Source organism: Trematomus bernacchii, unplaced genomic scaffold (assembly GCF_902827165.1).
Source record: "Trematomus bernacchii unplaced genomic scaffold, fTreBer1.1, whole genome shotgun sequence".
NCBI lineage: Eukaryota > Metazoa > Chordata > Actinopteri > Perciformes > Nototheniidae > Trematomus > Trematomus bernacchii.
In genome coordinates this window covers 381,391-401,562 of record NW_022987592.1, presented here as the reverse complement: position 1 = coordinate 401,562, position 20,172 = coordinate 381,391, and the positions used below count along the sequence as shown (strand labels likewise).

General features: G+C 41.8%; 1 protein-coding gene across 1 annotated transcript in view; it reads right to left on the bottom strand.

Annotated features, from left to right (window-relative positions):
* The window catches only part of LOC117481492 (rho guanine nucleotide exchange factor 10-like protein), a 59,156-nt gene that overhangs the window by 29,511 nt on the left and 9,473 nt on the right, over positions 1-20,172 (bottom strand). The window contains 8 exon segments of the mRNA XM_034129191.1: positions 643-735; positions 2,562-2,678; positions 10,004-10,183; positions 10,567-10,644; positions 11,674-11,777; positions 12,075-12,183; positions 13,878-13,991; positions 19,973-20,100. Coding sequence (XP_033985082.1) covers positions 643-735; positions 2,562-2,678; positions 10,004-10,183; positions 10,567-10,644; positions 11,674-11,777; positions 12,075-12,183; positions 13,878-13,991; positions 19,973-20,100 — 923 coding nt within the window.

The following is a 20,172-nucleotide window of genomic DNA, read 5'->3' as shown; positions in this document are numbered from 1 at the left end:
ATTTTTGGGCCAAATTATGATGATAATGTTTGGCATTCATGGTGTTTATGGGCTTGATGTTCATCAATAAAGATCTTAACTTCATCTTCCTAACAGTTTCAGTTTCAAGATGTCAGGATAAGGGACTAACACGTGCAGTAATACTTGTTAAGAGAAGGTGTTGGGGGGATTGATTAAGATGCGCTTCAGCAGACTCAGGAGTGACTGGCTTTCACTTCCTTTTTGTCCGAAACCCCAACACAAAGTCTCAGTGCCTCTGAGCTTGTAGAGATACCAAACACCACGTGCACCACGTGCTGCCACTTGAGAGATTTACACTTCCTGTTTCCTGCCAACATTGGTGATTTACTGGTGAGCAACATAACTCCACTATCTGTATATTAAGGTGTGGATGGTTATAAGACATAAGACAATGACACATCCATGAAAATGCTTCATTTTCATACATATCTAAAAAATCTACCATCCCAACAAACCCATCAACTGTGTTGGAACAGGAATAAATATGACAGTGACTAGAGGGCATGTTTCGGTCTCTCTTCTTCTGTCAGAACTACTGTTCACCGTGCATATCATCAGTGGGGCCACACTGCGGGCTCTGTGAGTTTGATGTGTGTGGTGTGTGTGATGTGTGTGACTGACCTGCAGCAGCAGGATGAACTGAGGGAAGCGCTGGATGGGTCGGACCATCAGGCCGTACAGAGTGATCCTGTCTGGACTGGAGGCCTGCTTCTTCTGAAGGTCACAGGGAGAGGACACTGTGTCAGTCTCTGTCTAGAAAAGTTTCTTTAGCATAGTTATTCTGCAGGTAAACAGTATTTATCAGCTGTGTGTATAATCTGTATGGTGTTTGAAAGGTTTGAACCGCTCTGTGCTGCTGCTGTTAAGTCTTGACATTAAAAGATGGTTCGGTCCCATCCGGCAGAGAACCAAGTTAACGGTCAGCCTTAAGCCATTGACACACATCCATACAGATACAAGGTGTAGTTGCGACACACAGCCGGAGCAATTACAGATCTCCATGGACCAGTGATGGATAGTAACAAAGTACATGTACTCAAGTAATGTACTTAAGTACAATTTGGAGTTACTTGTACTTCACCTGAGTATTCTCAGTTTATGCTACCTTATACTCAGTGGCGAGCCGTCAGGGCCCTCTAGGCCCTCCTAAGATATTACAAATAATAATATTTGAAAACATAAAAAATATATATTATTTTTGAAAATATTAATTTGTTATATATTTTTTATTTGTTTTACCAAAATAACTTGATTTAATTGTATTTAAAATAACATTTCCAAAGAAATAAATCTTTCGAATCTGCCTGTTCAGTTTCTGTTGGAATGTGAAGGGTTAAATTAAAGAAGCTCCTTTGGCCATCTCTGCGAGTTACTGTGAAGACAGGAGGTGATCGGTGGTCCAGCTATAAATTCACAGAGGGCCCGCTATAGTAACTCAACGAGAGAGTAATGTCAAATGACAGTACAATTGACCAATCATATCTTCCCTCTAAATGGGTGGGCTTTATTTTCGCGGACTTTATGACAAGTTCCGCCCGCTGTGAAGTTTATGCATGTGTGTTATAACAACGGGTCAAGCTAGGCGGAAGTAGCCAATTAGCATAAATGTGTTCATGATGGCTCATGTCAGTGATAGTGATGACATCGTTGCGAAATTATTAACGGAGTCATTTTCAAGATTGAGTTACAAGGATAAATTGTAGTGGCAAAGGATCAGCTGCATGACCCGCCATCAAGTGCTTCATCCAAAAGGACAGGAGGATGAACTTTGTGTTTAAGTGATTTGATCATCAAAGGTAGGCCTAAGTCATTTTCAATGTGGGCCACCGTGCCGACTTAATTCATTTGTAATTGTTACTTGGCTGTGGGTGCCCTGTTATGATAGGTGTTTATATAAATCGTGTTGTTTTGTGTGGTAGAGGGTCGCTGTCATTGATGCGTTTTGCACTCCGGGCCGCTGTTTTGATATTCCACTGAAGTATACGCTGAGACATAATAACTTTTTCTAGGTTCAGACGGCCTAGGTATAAAAGTCACGGCTCGCCACTGCTTATTACGCCACTACATTTCAGAAGCAAATATAGTACTGTTTACCCCACTACATTTATTTGACAACTTTTGTTGTTAATAATTACTTTTATGGTTAGATTATAGGCTACTACAAAATCTAAATTAATTATTAAATAAACGTTGACATATATTTATAGAGTTATTAAAATTAGCTCTTAATTTCCCAGCTGTGATAAAAACACTATATCAATATTCATAACAGTAACCCAGTAACTCAATATATATACAATTCTGAAACGGGACAAAAGGAGTACTTTTACTTTTGGTACTTTAAGTATATTTTGATGTACAAAGTACGAGTTTGAATGCAGGACCTTTAGTAAGTAACTTAAATAACAAATCAGAGGACTTATAGAACATCATAGTGCTTGGGATCGAACCACTCACCGTTCACTATGAACACTACCCCCTGAGCCCCAGCCTCCCCAGCCAATCAATGAGTCACAAGAGACATGATTAAAAGTAAGCACCTTCAGGAAGTCCAGGAAAGAAGGTTTAGACATGCAGGCCTTCTTGATGAGAGCCATGGCGTTGGTTAAGTTGTTGATGTACTCACTGTACACGTTCAGCACCATGGACTTGGAAAACTGTGGAGGAAAGAGTGTGACCTCAGGACTTGATCACTACGATCCACTGCCAGTTTAGATTTCAACTTTAAAGTAACAAGGAAGAACTGTTAAATCCAAACATTACTAACAGGCCTCGGACAGAAATATGAGACATCTAGAATATCTTGATCTGATGGAATGGAGCAGCCACAAAGAACCTGGAAGCTGACACTGAGTCAGCAGGAGACAGAGTAACAACACTTGTTTTGTCCATTTAACTACTTAAGGATAGATACAAGACAGGATCACATAATCACATGATCTCATTACTGCATGCAAATCCCAGCATTACTGAATCAAATTATTACAGGATCTGATTTAAATAAAGGGAACGCGGCAACAATAAATTGCAATTCCAGTTTTTTTTTCACTGAACACAGATTGAAAACAAATGGCTGAATGTTAATGCCTTAACTTCGCCTTCAGAGAGAGAACTGTGTGTAGTCCCAGCTGGATGACGCTTCCTTCTTAAAGTGTTTAAATAAGGCGGAAAGTTCTGAGAGACTTCCCTCTGGCCAAAAAGGCACATTTGGAACTTTTTGTGACCATAGTTTCGTATCAGAATCTCTCAGAAGAAAAAAGACATAATAATGAAACTGCAAAAGAACTTGAATGACTTTTCTTTGATGTACACCTCTTCTCTCTTTTAGTTCTGATGCTTATGAGCTGCTTGGTTTGACAGTCCCTGTAAATATGCAAAACATTACAATCAAGTGCACATTTCTTCTATACTAGACACCAGAGGTGGGACCAAGTCATTGTTTTGCAAGTCCGAGTCAAGTCTCAAGTCTTTGTGCTCAAGTCCAAGTCAAGTCTCAAGTCAGGATGGGCAAGTTCAAGTCAAGTCCAAGTCCTAAACTTTGACAAAACGAGTCTTAAACAAGTCATTATGTGCTTTTCACCAAATGTAATGACACCCATCAACAGAATAATACTTAATAATCAAACTGCTCTTTATTAGTCACATTAATACTGTAATAATCTATTTTCTCTCTGCTGGTAAAGTAACGTGTTTTCTTCTATTGTAAGAGGGATCAGTAAGGTAATGCTACTGTGACGGTTTGATTCAGAAGGAGTTTAATTGATAAGATCCCTGATGTTGAGGTAACCAGAATGTTTATTTCCACTGTGTACAACATGTTATAAGGGACCCACAATCTATCTTTATGCAAGGGATAATGTGCAGCGAGGCGTCTCTATGGGGAAAAGAACACCTGAATCTAGATCCCTCTGCAGGTGGTACTTTAACTATATTTTGATGCTAATACTTTTGTACTTTTACTTGTAACATTTTGAATGCAGGACTTTTTATTGTAACCGAGTATTCCTACACTCTGGTACTTTTACTCAAGTACAAGATCTGAACTTCTCCCACCTCTGACAATAAATCCTGAGTGGTTACCAAAAAAAAAACCCTGCTCTGAAGGTTATTTTCATTTTACAAATCCTGCACTCAGCTTTGCTTTCTCCAATATCATTGAAATGCAGCCAGATACTGCTTCTTTTTTCGGTTTTCGCTAATTTCTTGACTTTTTCCGACGCGCTTGCATTTAAATCTGTCTCCCCGTCGCTCTGTGTAGCTGGCCTGTACCACTACACCTGCTGTCTTTGGAGCGTCTGCCCCCCACCCTTCTTTCACATAATGGTATGATCCTAGTGTGTCCTCACATATGATTGGCCGCATGGTGGCCCAGCTAAATAAAGATGCAAGGATTCTCAGCAAGAGTAGAAGCGGCTGGAGGTTCTGCTCTCCCCGACGGGAGTCTGCTCGCGGCATCTCGCGATCGGCGTGTTGGAGACCTCTGAATTAAATTATCAAGTCACCTCAAGTCAGAGGGCTCAAGTCCAAGTCAAGTCCCGAGTCATTGGTGTTCAAGTCCAAGTCGAGTCGCAAGTGTTTTGTGATTTTGTCAAGTCGAGTCCAAAGTCATCAAATTGGTGACTCGAGTCTGAATCGAGTCCAAGTCATGTGACTCGAGTCCACACCTCTGCTAGACACTATAAACGGGTATATTAGATCCTAAGAATAAAAAAAATGTACCTTCAAGTTTTACATCTGTATGACAAGATAAAATGTCTATGTTGTTTTGCACAGTTTACCAGTAAGGGTTTGCACAGAACTATTTGTGCACAGCGTGTACACACAGTGTTGCATGTTGTCAGGTTGGGCTGCAGGGTAAGACTTGTAGGATTTAATAACTGCCACTCCCACTAGTTGGTTTCACTACATATAGCGAACCCCTTGAACCAATGCATGTATGTCCCAACAGTTTTATTTTACAAGGTCTCAATACTTTAATATCTTATTTATGTCACTTAGAGACTCAGTGAAGACTCGGTTCATTTCTGGCTCCAGGGCTGAAGGCTCTCTAGATGGCGGTGCGTGTGCATCGCGAGGCTCAGTGTCTGAAAAATAGTGCTTTTGTACCTAATTATCTCGTGTGTGTTTGCTCGATTCAGCTGGGCGAACTACTCATACAGCAGACAGTCACTTCTGGATATAAATCATCGATGTATCAACATAGTTTTGGACTATCAATTCAACTTCGGCGAGCTACCACCTGAGTAGTGATATTCATACCGCTTTCGTCACAATAGTATGCATTAGTATAAAAAGTAACTGGTGGTGTGACAGCTGACACTTGCTACTACTTATGTTATGACCCCCAATAAAACCTTTGATGTGAGGTGTGAAGACAGGTGTCATACAGGTGTGATATGTTTATGACCCCCAATAAAACCTGTGATGTGAGGTGTGATGACAGATGTCATACAGGTGTCATATGTTTATGACCCCTAATAAAAACTTTTGATGTGAGGTGTGCGGTGTGATGTCTAATCTTTATGACGTGAGATGACAGGTGTCATATGTTTATGAGGTGTTGTTTTATGGTGTCATATGTTTATGAGGTGTTGTTTATGAGGTGTTGTTTATTATGGTATAATAAACCTTTGATGTCTGTCCTTTGATGAATGTCTGATGACAGATGTCATATGTTTTATCAGGTGTTGTTTATGAGGTGTTGTTTATGAGGTGTTGTTTATTATGGTATAATAAACCTCTCTATGTTCGCTCCAAGAGCCTCAAAGGGCGGACTCATGAGCTCCGTAATGTCCCTCTAACATGGCACTTAGACTATTTCCATCATCCAGGGAAACACAACTTCAAAGGGGCTTCCTTAGTTAATAAAGTAATTAAACAATAAAAGATCAATGGGTCATTAAGATCTTTACATTATTATTACCCATTTCAAAGAGACTTCCTTATAGTTAATAAAGTAATTACACATTAGTTCACACGCCATACAACTTAAAAGAACATCCTTAATTAACACAAATCATATTAAACAAATATTTTAGAGTGGGCAATTGAACAACAGGTCAGACACTCATCAAAGGACGGACATCAAAGGTGTATTTACTGGTGTGTTTCCCTGGATGATGGAAATAGTCTACATGCCATGTTAGGGCGACATCACGGAGCTCAGGAGTCCGCCCTTTGAGGCTTGAAGAGCGGACAAAGAGAGGTGTATTTACTGGTGTTGATCCCTGGATGATGTAAATAGTCTAAGTGCCATGTTAGGGGGACATTACGGAGCTCATGAGTCCGCACTTTGAGGCTTTTTTAACATTAATACTTTTTGCTTTGTTTGTGTTACTAAGATACTTTTAGATACACTTTGAAGTGTGCAACACTTTACAACTGGTAGAATATTAAGTACTTTGTAAGGAATTGGGTTTCTCTAAAAGGCAAGTTTTGTGATTTTAACACTTTTTTTTACTGACACTCTGCAGATTTGTGTGTAATTCTCTCACAAAGGAACTGTAAGATACACTTTTATGTATGCAAAACCTTAAAAACTAGAAAATAAAATACTTTGTCTGAATAGATTTTCTTTGAAGGCACTTTGATTTTAACGCTATTTCAGTGGAACAATCCAGTTTTGTTAACATTAATGCTTTTTTCTCTTTTCTTGTGTTACTAAGATACTTTTAGATACACTTTGATGTATGCAACACTTTACAACTGGTAGAATATTAAGTACTTTGTAAGGAATTCGGTTTCTTGGTAGAATATGAAGTAATTTGTAAGGAATTGGGTTTCTTTAATGGCAGTTTGTGATTTTTAGGGCTGTTTCAGTGAGACAATGCAGTTTTGATAATTTCAAGTTTCAAGTTTCAAGGCTTTATAGTCATCTACACATTAGCTACAGTGTGGATATGTCAAGGAAAAATGTAGTTCACAGGCTCCTCCAACAGTGCAACATATATATATATATATATATATATATATATACAGGACATAGAACAAATAAAACAGATAAAATAGTGCAATAGAATGTTTTGAGATGACAGATTTGTGCGTAATTCTCTCACAAAGGAACTGTAAGATACACGTTTATGCAACAGGTCAACAGAGGACGCCATCTCCACGGCACTCCACTCTGCCCTAAACCACCTGGATAGCCCCAAATCTTACGTCAGAATGCTGTTCATAGACTTCAGTTCAGCATTCAACACTGTGATCCCCTCCAAGCTGATCTCCAAGCTTCGCCAGCTTGGTATCAATACATCGCTCTGTAACTGGATGCTGGACTTTCTGACTAACAGGCCCCAGTCTGTGAAGTTAGACAACCTCTCCTCTTCCACCACTACCTTGAACACTGGCGTGCCACAAGGCTGCGTGTTGAGCCCTCTCCTGTACTCCCTGTTCACCCATGACTGCGCTGCTGTTTATGATTCTAACACCATAATAAAGTTTGCAGATGACACCACGGTGGTAGGCCTGATCAGAGGTGACGACGAAACGGCCTACAGGGATGAGGTACAGCACCTGGCCACGTGGTGTGCTGACAACAAACTGGCTTTCAACACCAAGAAGACCAAGGAGATCATCCTGGAATTATTGGGACACTCCTCTTAATCATTTAATTCAGGTGTTTCATTCAGTCCCATTGCCACAGGTGTATAGAATCAAGCACCTAGCCATGCAGTCTGCCTTTAAAAACATTTGTGAAAGAATTGGTCGTTCTAAAGAGCTCACTGAATTCGAACGTGGTAGGATGCCACCAATGCAACAAGTCAGTTGGTGACATTTCTTCTCTCCTAGATATTCCACGATCAACTGTAGGTGGTATTATTGCAAAGTGGAAAAGTTTAGAAACCACAGCAACTCAGCCACAAAGTGGCAGACCACGTAAAGTTACAGAGCGGGGGGGCGGAGTGCTGAGGCGCATATTGCGTAAAAGTGGCCAAAGCTCTGCTGACTCAATAACTGCAGAGTTCCAGCTCTGGCATTAATATCAGACCAAAACTGTGGAAGCTCCATGGGTTTTCATGGCTGAGCAGCTGCATCAAGCCTTACATCACCAAGCACAATGCCAAGCGTCAGATGGAGGGGTGTAAAGTATGGGATTCGTTTTGTGTCATAAAGATAAAGCAACACCAAATCATTTGTGTAATCATGTAAACTTTAAGTATTTTTTCTTTGTTTTAACATAGGTTTTTGTTTGCAGTTCTTGTTGCTTCTTTCTCAATGATCAGACTTTTGCTCTCGCTGCAGCTCTCTCGTTTGCGCTCCCTCATTTTTTGTTTCCGATTCTGACACAAACGTCCCAGGTGGGCGGGACTTTCAGAGGTGCGTCCCCATTGGCTACTCAGCCACTGGAATCTGGAGCAGTGGAAACGTGTTCTGTGGAGTGACCAATCACACTTCTATCTGGCAATCTGATGGACGAGTCTGGGTTTGGCGAATGCCAGGAGAACGTTACCTGCCTGACTGCATTGTGTCGACTGTAAAGTTTGGTGGAGGAGGGATAATGCTATGGGTTGCTTTTCTGGGGTTGGCCTAGGCCCCTTAGTTCCAGTGAAGTGGATTCTTAATGCTTCATCTTAACAAGTCATTTTGGACAATTCTATGCTTCCAACTTTGTGGAAACAGTTTGGGGAAGGCCCTTTTCTGTTCCAGCATGACTGTGCCCCACACAGCAAGGTCCATAAAGGCATGGTTGGATGAGTTTGGTGTGGAAGAACTTGACTGGCCCGCACAGAGCCCTGACCTCACCCCATTGGAAACCTTTGGGATGAACTAGAACGGAGAGCCAGGCCCTCTGTCCAACCTCAGTGTCTGACTTCACAAATGCTCTTCTGGATGAATGGGCGTCCCCAGGGGCGTCGCCTGGACCTGAAAACATTCGGGGCTTAGCCCACAGTGGCGGCGGCACCACAGTGGCATTTTTACTGCAACACTCCCCACACGCACACACAATACACCCGCGATTTTTTTTTAAATATTGAAGTTAAAAGCATCAATCTGGTGCACTTTGAGAGCAAAATGAAGAGATCTATGGATACCTCTCTCAACACCCATATGAAGCAGAACTGTAAACAGATGTACTTTTTCTTTATGGATATTTTACAAATCACTCCCCTTTTAAACTCTATTCTTGTTTTACTGCCATATAGTATTTCATAACTGTTTTTCCTTTATTCTCTTATTTTTTTTATAACTATAATGATCATATGAAGGTGTGCCGCAGAAATAATCTTTTGAATAATTTGTGACCAAACCGTTTGAGACCCACTGAGATAACTTAGACTAAAGTTAAGTATCTAAACACTCAGAGAGTCCTTTAGCTCACCTGAGTCTCTCAGTCTGAGAGGAGAGGACTCTCCTCCAGCTTGTTGTGGAACAAACAGCTCCTTATGTCCGTTAGTGCAGCTAGCTAACCAGATGCTAACAACACGGTCCCTTCTGGCACCGGTCCCTCCCTCCCCCTCTCTCCGTCTCTCTCTCTCTATCACACTAAATGCGCTATTGCCACACACACACAGAGCCGAGCTTGAATGACACAAGCACACGTTTATTTCCATGCAACTCTCTGATTGGTCTGGTGTCATGCCTCTGTTGCATTCACTGAACACGGGAAATTACAGTGCTGCCGTCCTCTCGTGTCATGATGAGGTTCACGTAAAGCACGCTTAATGTATTATATTATTGAGGGAGAATTGTCCGGGGCTACAGAAAAAACATTCGGGGCTAAAGCCCCGGATGCCCTGGCCAGGCGACGCCACTGGGCGTCCCACAGACACACTCCAAAATCTTGTAGAAAGCCTTCCCAGAAGAGTGGAAGCTGTTGTAGCTGCAAAGGGGGACCAACTTCATATTAATGCCTAAGAATTAGGAATGGGATGTCATAAAAGCTCCTGTAGGTGTAATATGTAGGTGGCCCAATACTTTTGTCTATAGTAGGTCAGGAGGACAGACAGAAAAGGACTGAGTAGAGGAAAGGTTGTGGACTGACCGAGGCCACGAACAGGTCTCCGATCTTCTCGCTGTGATCCCACTCGGCCACTCGGGATGCCAGGGCAATTTGGAACATGGAGTGGCACTGATGGATCTCCTGCAGACGGTAAAAGATTTGACGAACCTTCTTGGGGTTTAGGACCAAGTTCTGTGGCTCCAACAAAGGCTGCTGGTACTCCTACACAGAGAAAGGTTGGTTGGACATCCTGTTGATCTGTGCATACATTTCCTTCAGCATACAAAGAATCTCTGGAGATGAAATAGTGTACTTTGCAAATTGACTTTTTTAAACGTTTCTAATGTCTTGAGAGATTAATAATGACCAAAAATGTCAATTGTCAGAATTTGTGGGTAAAATATTATTATCACCATGAATCAAAAGGAACCACTGCATAGCTCCATCATCACTACCGTTTTTCTTTTGGTTTTCCATACAAGAGCTTAAGAACCTCACCTTTGGAGTGAGTTAAAAAATAGCAGCCCAATTCCATCCCTACTGTCTGTCAAAAACACAAAGCTCTCCACACGGACCGGCTGCTACATGTGAGAAATGAGACTCACCTGTAGAATTCTCTTCAGAGAGTCCAGGTAGCTGCACTCACTCTGGACGATGGAGCTGAGGATGAGACGTCTGACAACCTGAGGAGGAGGAGAGAAATGCAGGTACTATTTCTGAGTTATACCATTATATAACATTACATCCTATAAATGTTCTAATCAAATCTGATATTAAATGGCAGTGTTGTGATAAAAGTGGGTCACTGATTAAGGCCTGGTCAAATGTCCTGTAATGGCTCACATGGTGAATCAGAACCTGTGATGTCATCACTCTGCTGCTCTCACTTTCACTTTTCAACACAAACTGAATTGTTTTCAGTCACATATGCATTCAACTTTCTTCTGTTTTATTTTAAGCTTAATATTAGAAATGAACAATTTTCTACAGAAAGTATTTAATTTATAAGGTAGGAGTAAGGCTTTTATTTTGTAACATCTGCAGGAAGTGTTGAGTTCTGCTGACAGTTGAAAACAGAAATAAAGAAGCCATTAATTAGAGAATGAAAACAGCATGAGAGTGACAAAGAGAAAGCTGGAGCATGACATGACGTGTTGTTGTTCTGATGGACTGAGAGCTGTGTATTTTACACACTAATGTATAATGACGGGCCAAACTGTATTGATTTACACCCCTCTGCCTCTGCATAGAGAAAAAGCTGGCCTTTCAAGATTGTCTGCTCCTTTTGACACACAGGAACGCACCTGGTATTCACACACACTAAACAGCACAAGCTACCGAGATGCACTTAGGCGGAATATAACTGAAACTATGACCAAGAAAAGGAGCTGCAGGTACAAAAAGCCCGGAAAAGTATTTACTCTGTGTGAAGCCGGTGGAGGGCAATTCACACACAGAGTTTTTTATGACATTTATCAGAGTTGTTTCAATCGCACATGGAGGTGAATATGATTTAGAGCAACACACTGCATGCAAGACTTTAATTATACACTACTGTGTTTAATATAAATGTTTACATTTTAGAGATAAATGGATATTATATTGAAGTCTAAAGTACCTCTCAGCATCTTGGTAACATGTCCCACATTGTCCCACGTAATCATACTCTTTGTCCTACATTTGTGCGAGTACACACTGGTCTACATACACACCTGCTGACTGCTGAGTCCCTCTGGCGTGGGGGACAGCTGTGCTGGGGGGTGCTTTATCTCACACACAGACACATCTACGTAACCTGCATCATCCTTTCCCTCGCCTGCAAATTCAAACACAATTACTTTATGCACTCAGAGGAAAGAACACATGAATCTGTTCTGGTTCCCGTGTTACAAACATGTACAACTGCCATTTCGCGTGTCCATTCATGTAATTATGATCCACACCTACAAAGTCTAACTCCAGAGATGTTATGTATGCACCAGATCAAATGGATACATTCGGTTTTCTTGGTGCTACCCTCAGGCCACTAGGATCCTGATAGTGAAGTGACTGCCCCCATGTGAGGTGAACGTGAACGAGGTGAACGTGTTTATTCCAGTTCCAGTTTCTGTACCTGTGGAATCTTTTCTCTGCAGGAAGGACACTTTACGAAACATGGCTAACTTTGTCTTCTCTAACCCGTCCATGGTACCATTTTTCGCTGCTTTCATCAGCTGCTGCACCTGAAACACAATGTAAAAACAGACATGGAACACATCTGAAACAGACATGTAACAAAGCCCTTAATGTGTCATGTGACTGTGTTGGTTATCCCGGGTTTACAGGCCCAGCAGAATCTCAGTTGTATCAGTAGGAGAGTCATTCCTACCCAGTGTTGGGTGTAACGCGTTACAAAAGTAACGGAGTTACAGTAATGTATTACTTTTTGCTGTAACGCAGTAATGTAACGCATTACTAATGACATTTGGGTAATATAATACCCGTTACAATTCTCAGTAACACACGTTACAACACACTTTAACCCGAAATTAAGTGGTGTTTTGTGCGGGTAGATTAGTAAGCCTGGTGTTTATGTGCAACGAGGCGGTCATTATGGGGAAAAGAACACCCGACAGGCTGATCAGGGGGCCCGACGCGAAGCTTATTACACGGCCATATACTAAACAAACTAAGGAATCGACTCCCAATATTAATTGAAATTATTTTAATGACTTAAAAATTATCGTATTTCTTCCGCTAAGAAAAAAAAAACTCTGTTCCACGGCGCACCAAAGGCTGGAACTGCGACAACAACTTTACGGCAGCACTGTCCAAGGCCCAATTCCAAACCACACCCTACCCACTCCCCTCCGTGATGGAGTGAACTCCGCCTGTAGTCTCACTCGCAGTTTAATGAGGCTCCCTTCTTTCGGGCCGGCTAAAATGATTGGTCGTGCTTTTTACAGTACTACGGCTTCCACAGATGAAAGTTTTGTATGGATTTTTTGTCAAAGCACTTAAGATATTCATTGCTATCGGGATGTTAAGAGCATTCCATGGAATATAACAAAAAGTGTATCTTGAGCCGGTTTCTCAAACTTACCTACCCCACCTTTAAATGTCTGTCTTGTTTGGCGCAGTTTATCAGTGGATGTTTCCACGGAACTATTTCCAAACAGCTTGTTTCCTGACGGACACACACAGCATTAGTTGGTCAGGTAGGGCAGCAGGTGAAGTCAGGTGCGATGCAGACTCGCTGTTGAAGGGCTTGATAACCCACTCCCCCTCCACACTCATTTGTTTGGAACAGCACTTAATGTGGCGGACCCTCCACGCGAACGCGCACACTTGAGGGGTAGTGTGTAGGGGTAGGGTGTAGGGGGCGGTTTGGAATTGGGCCCAACTCTGTTCACAGTTTCTGAGCCACTAACAAGTCCCTAAACACTGCAGAGCCCATACTGTGTTCCTTCCTGCTAGTGTTTACTTCCTGTCTGCCTTCTTCTGGTGATCTTTTCCTTTCTCTTTCTTGATCCTCCTTAGAAACGGTCATTATAGTCCTTGACAGCAGTCTGTACTACTGTATTAACAACGTGTCACATGTTTTGAATTGACCAATCAGAATTGAGTATTCAACTAAGCCGTGTAATAAAAGTTGTTAGTAGCCTTAATGGCCTACACAGTTGTTATGCTATACCACATTGCCCTTCACTAGATGTATAATGAGCTGCACTAAACTACATTTGAGCATTTAAAATACCTAGCCATTCTTTTGCAGTTATTTTGGTGAAAGTAACTCAAAAGTAATATAAAAGTAGTGTAACTCATTACATTTCAGAGACAGTAATTTTGTAATGTTACTTATTACTTAAAAAAGACAGTAATAAGTAATTTGTACTGTATTACATTTTGGAAGTAACTTGCCCAACACTGTTCCTACCTTAGTGTCACAGCTCTGTCTGGTGTGGGCAACTTGAGGAGTACTGAGACGCCCCCCTCCCTCCCTCTTGGTGGAACCACGGGTCTCCTTCAGCCTCTGCACATCAGCAGTCAGCTGGGGGTCCGGCAGCAGACAGCGAGCAGAAACATAAAGTTTGAGATGAACACTGAAGCAGCGTCATGTACTGTATCACCTCAACACACTCTCCTGGAGCTGGGGAGGGATATCTATGTCTGGGGTGTGGAGGAAACTTCTGTGTAGCAATGCAGTGGGAGTCACCGACTCAGGAAAGAGACACGGTGAGAGTTGGAGCTTTGATGTCAAACACTGATGGGTTTATTCAGAGTATCGGCCGGAGGATTCACATCACAAATCACGGAGTCAGCGGTTCTGACTTACGGGAGAGTTGCCACGTCAATTCTGAAGAGCCTCTCTCTATGTTAGAGAGAGTAATCAACATATCTGAGAAAGTAGACTAAACAGCTGGGAACACTGAATCACTTGCGTCCGACACTTATGGCCTCAAAGATTTCACACCTTAGAGTCCACAAACACCGATAAGGAAGTGCCTCAGCGTTCTCACAACAATTACCATTCGTGCCAGACAAGTTGACCGGTCACAAACTGGTGACAACAACACATATGGCACCAATGCCTTTCCTTAAAGGAGATAACAGACGTCAGAGTAGATCATAAAACGTCACAGAGCAAAAGGTTAGATATCTAGAAGAATTATCCCTTAACATGGGGTACACTCTAGGGGGGGGGGGGGGTGGGGGGGGGGCAATATTTTTTGAAAATGTACTGTTACATATACTGTTATGTTTATTTTATAGCAAACAATTCAATTCCACTTGAATATAGTATATAGAATTTGTCATATGTTATCATATTTGACTGTACTCAGTTTCTTACATAATTATATTCTGTGTTAATATTGTCTTTATTTTTTATTTGTTACAATAGTTAAAAAGCTTTTATAATTGTAAAACGTTTTGCTACGTATTCTTATTTCTTTGTCTTTGTTTGCACCATTATACCAAAGCAAATTCCTCGTATGTGTAAACATACAATAATTATATTTTCGATGTGTAAGATATTGAAACGATTCAGTTACTCTGTTGTGCAGTACAATGCTGTGTATGTGTACAGTTTCTCATGTCCCAGTGAGGACACTCTGTGTATTACATCCCATGATTAATGCACACCACATTATTTATAGCTTCTATGACCCAAGGCTGGGAACAGACATTCAGATAATTTGAAACAAACAAAGAATATCCATCCATATCATACTTTACAGCAACAAATGCAGTTTTTTTTGTCTTGGTATTTAGAAAGATGCATCATTATGGCCGGGGATAACAACTATGATCAGAGTCATGCAGCCAGGAAACATCAAGTGCACACAGAAAACACAAAGCCTATCATATTCATCAGCTACTGCTGACACTAACATCTGAGGTGAGCCCTCTAAATATGACATCATGCCTGACTAACATCGATCGTTTATTGTATTTCAAGAAGCAGCAACTCTAACATACTGGATGTTCTAACTCATATTCACTTATATCCACACACTGCTTAATTTACATAAATTATAAAATGATCAAAGGTGTTTTAAGAACTGATATAGCCTGTTCAAAAGTTCACAACTCTTCCTATGTAGTGTAAACGTTTGAAAGTAAGATTTAAAATCCGGTCAAAACAAAAAAAATGAAAAGTCAACAAGATTAAGAAACTGATCATCACTCACTATATTGTCAATTGTCAGGCAGGTGACAGTCCAATGCTTGGTAGTATTTGATTAAAGCCGTAGAAAACAAGACACATACCTCACACTGTGTATCAATGAATCTCTTGCATTTAGAACATGTTTTCTCCTTCAAAAGTCTGATGTCTTATCCAAGACAGAGAGACATCCTCTGAGTTTAAAGCCAGATGATAAACTTCTTATTGTGAATGTGATAACATCTACACACTCTGCTGCTTTCTCAAACAGCAACACATGAGCTGAGAGGGGAAAGTCCACCCGAGCAGTCACACATGCTAACAGAAGCAGAACACACATGTGCTGACAGAGCGAGGCCAGGGACTGACACAAATAATTTGCTTCCCCTTTTCAGGTTTCGTTTACACTGTTCATTGATTTTAAAGAAGACTGGGCTAAACTGTGCCTAACTGATCTTTAACGTCTTGATCGTCTGTGTTATTGCTTGTAAAATGTTTGGGACCATGTTGTCAGGGGGAAAACATAGGGGTACATAGACATTGTGGAACATTAAACAACAAAACAGACACATATGGAGACCAAAACTAGAGCTAAAGGTGAGAGACTAATGCTCTCACACTCGTTAGGTGGACACAAACACACACACCCCGTAACTAACCACAGCCATGTTATAGTGCGGCAGCTTAGCAAAATTATGGGGACACGCCGGATAAAAGCACCACATTTTTTCCATGTGTTCTACATCACCATAGCTTTAAATTTGGGGGGGAGCTACTTCATCAAGATGGAAGATGGCGGCCATCTTGGATTTCCAAGCTGGGCCGCCATGCAAAAGCTATAAGTGCCAATATCTCGGCTTCCAAGCCACTTAGAAGGTCAATCTTGGTGTCAAAATATACATTTTCTGGGTCAGGGAATGCATTAAAGCTATTGAGAATTTCATAATGTGACTATTGTTTGCCAATATTTAATTATTTGGTCCATTCGGGCAATATATCAATTCAATTTGACTCATTGTAGACCCCTTCATTAGGACCCAATTTCAATGAATAAATTACTGAGATTGAACAAATATATTTTTCTAAATTCCGACTCCCTTTTCATCTCTACCCACTGCCACTGACACAACTCACATAGCTGAGTAGTGGGCGGGTACTATTAATCTTGCCTGGCATTGGCGAAGCTGCAGCAGGATGCCTTCTTGGACATGGTGACTGATAATGAGAAGAGCAAAGAAGCTTGGAGACAAGATATGATCACAAAGAGTCCAACATTTCACGACTGGGATGGCTCTTTTTCTGCTCTATCTACGTAAATGTCCCCTCTGTGGGACTAATAAAGGTATTCTGGTTCTGATTCTGACCATCCTCAACATGGAAAATCTGGGTCTGATATTTGTGCAGGCGCACAGAGAACAAGATTTCCCCCTCTATGTGGAGTCACTGAAGGCCCTCGTCCAATGGTTCTTCGCCCTTGATCACCAGAACTATGCCCGATGGATTCCTGTCCACATCCGGGACATGGAAAGCTTGCCCACGTCCATTCACAAGGAATTTGAAGAACATGGTCATTGGGTTGTTCCCAAACCCACAAACAGATTCTCAAGCATACCGATAGACCAGGCTCATGAGCAGAATAATGATCTGGTGAAGGGTTCTGGGGCTGCTGTGGGACTCACCGAGAATCCTGAAGCCTTCAAAAAGTGGATGATCGCAGGGCCTGAACAAGCACGACCCCTAAAAGAGTTTGAGCAGGAGTATATTTTAGAAAAAGGCAATAAACAACACCACCGAAGAAGGAATGTCTACACAGAAGACATTCAAAGAGCAAGCACTAGCTCTGGTGCACACCATCAGTGGGATGAGCAATCCGTTCCTAGATGATACCCCGATCTTCCAATGGTGGACACGGAATATCATTGACGAGTCTGTTGTTAACACAGTGGAATCAGTGGGCAGAGATCAGTACAACAAGTCCCATAAGAGAGTGATCAGGGACCGCACACACTCCATTAATGAGCCCATCAAAAAGAACTCAATGCCTCTCTTTAGATGGCCAACACCCAGGACAAAGACCAAGCAGGCAGGGCAGATCTCAATGAATGGGATGATGTGGCACTCTTTTCCCAATTATATATAGCCATGCAACACAGAGAGGGGGATATGAGCACCTTCTTTAAGCATGAAAACCATCCATACCCTCCCTCTCTATCTGACAGAGGGAAACTACGGCTTGGAAAGAAGTCAGATCTGCTAATTATTCTGACAAAGAAGACACAACAGGAACCTCCAGGTACTTTTGATGTGAAAGTACTCGACGGTGCAGCTGTTGTGCACTTCCTGTCCACATCCCAACATTACCACATTTGATGAATATGCCAGTTGTGTCTTTGGTCCCCACATCATGAAGCCCTTTAAGACATCAGAGTTGATGTGGTCTGGGATACTTACATCACCAGAAGCATAAAAGAGTCAACGAGGGAGAAGCGAGGCAAAGGGATACGGCGGAAGGTTGCTGGTCAGAACAAGCTGCCAAGGAACTAGCCAGATTTCTTGCGTGACCCCAGGAACAAGCAGGAACTCTTCACCTTCCTCTCCAGTAAAATGTCATCCACTGCCTGGCCAGTTGGCAAGCAGGTCTTCATTTCATCTGGCGTCAGAGTAGTTGGCACAGACACCAGCCACTTCATGCTGCCATGTAACCATGAAGAGGCTGACACCAGGATTATGATTCATCTGCTTGATGCCCTGGAGCATGGCTCTTCTACTTGGTACGCACTGTGGATACGGATGTTGTCGTTATCCTCATCGGCAAGTTCCATGCCCTGCTCACCAAGTATCCAGCTGCAGACATCTGGGTTGCTTTTGGCACCGGCAAAAACTACACTTATCATCACATCAATACCATCTGCCATACTTTGGGCAAAGACAGGTCAACAGCACTTCTCTTCTTCCACTGTTGCACCGGCTGTGACACAACCTCAGCCTTCTGCGGCAAGGGGAAGAAGTCAGCATGGGATGCTTGGAATTCCTACCCTGAGGTCACCCAAGCCTTCAACTATATTGCAGCAAATCCGCATACTCCCGTGACCATAGATGCCGAACACTTTCGACTTCTAGAGCGCAACACAGTAGTCCTTTACGACAAGACAAGTGATTTGGAATCTGTAAATGAAGCACAGAGAAAGATGTTCTGCCAGAAGAACAAAACAATGGAACACATTCCACCAACACAAGATTCCCTGCTACAGCCCTTGAAGTGAGTTGCCTACCAGTCTGGGATCTGGGCAACATCTGAACTGGCCCAGCAGCGGACAAACAGTCCAGAAGGATATGGATGGACTTTGGATAGAGACAGCCTGGTCTGGCTTCCTGTGTGGAGCACTTTACCAATGGCTTCGAAAGCCTGCACTGAACTCGTCAAGTGTGGTTGTAAAAGCTGTGGTGCAAGGTGCTCATGCAAGAAGGCACACTTGAAATGCATAGAGCTTTGCAGTTGTAAATGTGACAGATAATGTAATTATAGCCTAGATGTAAAAATTCTTTATGTTAAAAAAGGAAGCAAATAAAGTGAAATTAAATTCATGCATATTGTCCATTTATCAATGTATATGACTTAAATTAATGTACATATGACCTATAGTCGAGCCGCTTAGGAACCAAGTAAAAAATGATGTGAATACATTGCCAGTATTACCATATTTATTTGATCTCGGTACAAATAATCATCTAGTGATATTCTCAATAGCTTTAATGCATTGCTTGACCTAGAAAATGTACTTTGACACCAAGATTGACCTTCTAAGTGGCTTGGAAGCCAAGATATTGGCACTTATAGCTTTTGCATGGCGGCTCATCTTGGAAATCCAAGATGGCCACCATCCGCCATCTTGATGAAGTGGCTCCCCCCCCCCAAATTTAAAGCTATGGTGATGTAGAACACATGGAACAAATCTGGTGATTTTATCCGGCGTGTCCCCATCCTTCTCAAATCGGGTCATAAGCCGCCGTACTATTAACACAGAATGGGATGATATGTCATTGATGTGTTGTCAGCATGTTCTGCTGACCCCAAGTGTCCAAGAAAAGTATTGCATGTAAATACGTTTTGAATGTCTGTTATTTTGCCATCATGTTTTAGTGTTCTCTATAATACATTGTATGAATTATATAATACACAACTAACATATTATGTAAATGGTAACTTTCAGGGAACAATTACACAAGTTCAACTGTACTAAATGGAAATATGAGTGAAAAGAAGCATTCTTTCTGTGGACTGAATGTCATGCCAGAGACCAGAGAACTATAACGAGGACTTGCTAATCTTATTGACAGTAAAATAAAGTGTATGAGGGAGGCACCTTGCTGCTGTGTGCCGGAGCAGCCTCGCTGTCTGAAAGCTCATCATAACTCTCAAATTCACTGGAGCTCCAGCCGCTGGAGCCGCACTGATCCGTTCTCTGGATGTCCTCGTAGATGTCATCAACATCTACACATAGAAAACCACAGATGAAAAACATGTGCTACTCATGTAGCCTATTCTGTTTGAGTCTGTCAAATA